At 59.3% G+C, this 1,413-nt stretch overlaps 1 protein-coding gene across 1 annotated transcript in view; it reads left to right on the forward strand.

Moving 5' to 3' along the window:
• Positions 1-1,413, forward strand: part of CAD (carbamoyl-phosphate synthetase 2, aspartate transcarbamylase, and dihydroorotase) — a 22,455-nt gene that overhangs the window by 1,546 nt on the left and 19,496 nt on the right. Inside the window, exon 3 of the mRNA XM_010001769.1 lies at positions 1,262-1,407. Coding sequence (XP_010000071.1) covers positions 1,262-1,407 — 146 coding nt within the window. The remainder of the gene's footprint in view (positions 1-1,261; positions 1,408-1,413) is intronic.

Consider the following 1,413-nt stretch of genomic DNA (forward strand, 5'->3'; position numbering starts at 1 on the left):
CCTGGGCCACCAGCTGCTGGCGCTGGCCCTGGGCGCCAGCACGTACAAAATGAAGTGAGTGAGGTGGCAGGAAGGGTACCACAGGGGTCTGCAGGGAAGGGCTAGGGTGGGGTCACTGCAGGGGTCTGGAGCTGGGGATCATCATGGGAATCCACAGGGTCAAAGGTCACTTCTGGGGTCCAGAATGGGGGTGTCACAGAATCATCAAGGTTGGAAAAGACCTTCAAGATCATCAAGTCCAGCCATCTGCCCTACAACTCTTAACCACTAAACCATCTCCTAAAACACCACGTCTACCTGTACCACCTCTCTGGGCAGCCTTTTCCAATGCCTTCTGTGAAGAAATTTTTCCTAATATCCAATCTGAACCTCCCCTGTCACACCTTGACCCCATTTCCTCTTGTCCTATCACTAGTCACTAGGGACAAAAGGCCAACACTCACCTCACCACAGCTTCCTCTCAGGTAGCTGTAGAGAGCAATGAGGTCTCCCCTCTGCCTCCTCTTCTCCAGGCTGAATAGCTCCAGCTCCCTCAGCCTCTCCTCATAGGGCCGGTTTCCAAGACCCCTAATCAGCTTAGCTGCCCTTCTCTGCACCCTCTCAAGCACCTCAATGTCCTTCTTATACTGCGGTGCCCAAAACTGCACACAGAACTCGAGATGCAACCTCACTAAGGCCGAGTAGAGGGGCAGGATCACCTGCCTGATCCTGCTGGTCACACTATTCCTGATAAGGTCCAGGACTGTGTTGGCCTTCTTGGCCACCTGGGCACACTGCTGGCTCATGTTCAGCCAGCTGTCAATCAACACCCCCAGGTCCCTTTCTGCTGGGCAGCTCTCCAGCCACTCCTCCCCAGGCCTGTAGCACTGCCAGGACACCAGAGGGGTCTGGGGTGGGCACCACTGTTGGGATCTGGGGTGGGGCTCTCCAGGGAGAGGTCACCCTCCCTGTGGGAGGATTCAGAGGTGGGTCACTGCAGGGTTTGGGAGGGGTATCGCTGTGTCACTGTAGGGGTTATCATGGGAGCCCAGGGGGGTTAACCATGGGAGTCTGGAGAGGTGTGTTACTGTGGGGTCCTGGGGTGGGGGTCACCATGGGAGCCTGGGGTGAAGCACATGGGATGGGAGGTCACCATGGGAATCCTGAGAGGTGTCATTGCAGGGCTCCACTGCCCCAGGGGTCACCAGGGGGTCACCGTGGGGGGCAGGGGGTGTGTGTCTCAGCTGCCCGGGGCTGCCTGATGCCCATCCCGCTGCCCCAGGTACGGGAACCGTGGTCACAACCAGCCGTGCCTGCACGAGGACACGCGGCGCTGCTTCATCACGGCGCAGAACCACGGCTTCGCGGTGGAGGCCGGCAGCCTGCCCCCCGGCTGGGCCCCGCTCTTCACCAACGCCAACGACGGCTCCAACG

The sequence above is a fragment of the Chaetura pelagica genome, unplaced genomic scaffold (genome assembly GCF_000747805.2).
Source record: "Chaetura pelagica isolate M959 unplaced genomic scaffold, ChaPel_1.0 scaffold307, whole genome shotgun sequence".
Classification (NCBI taxonomy): domain Eukaryota; kingdom Metazoa; phylum Chordata; class Aves; order Apodiformes; family Apodidae; genus Chaetura; species Chaetura pelagica.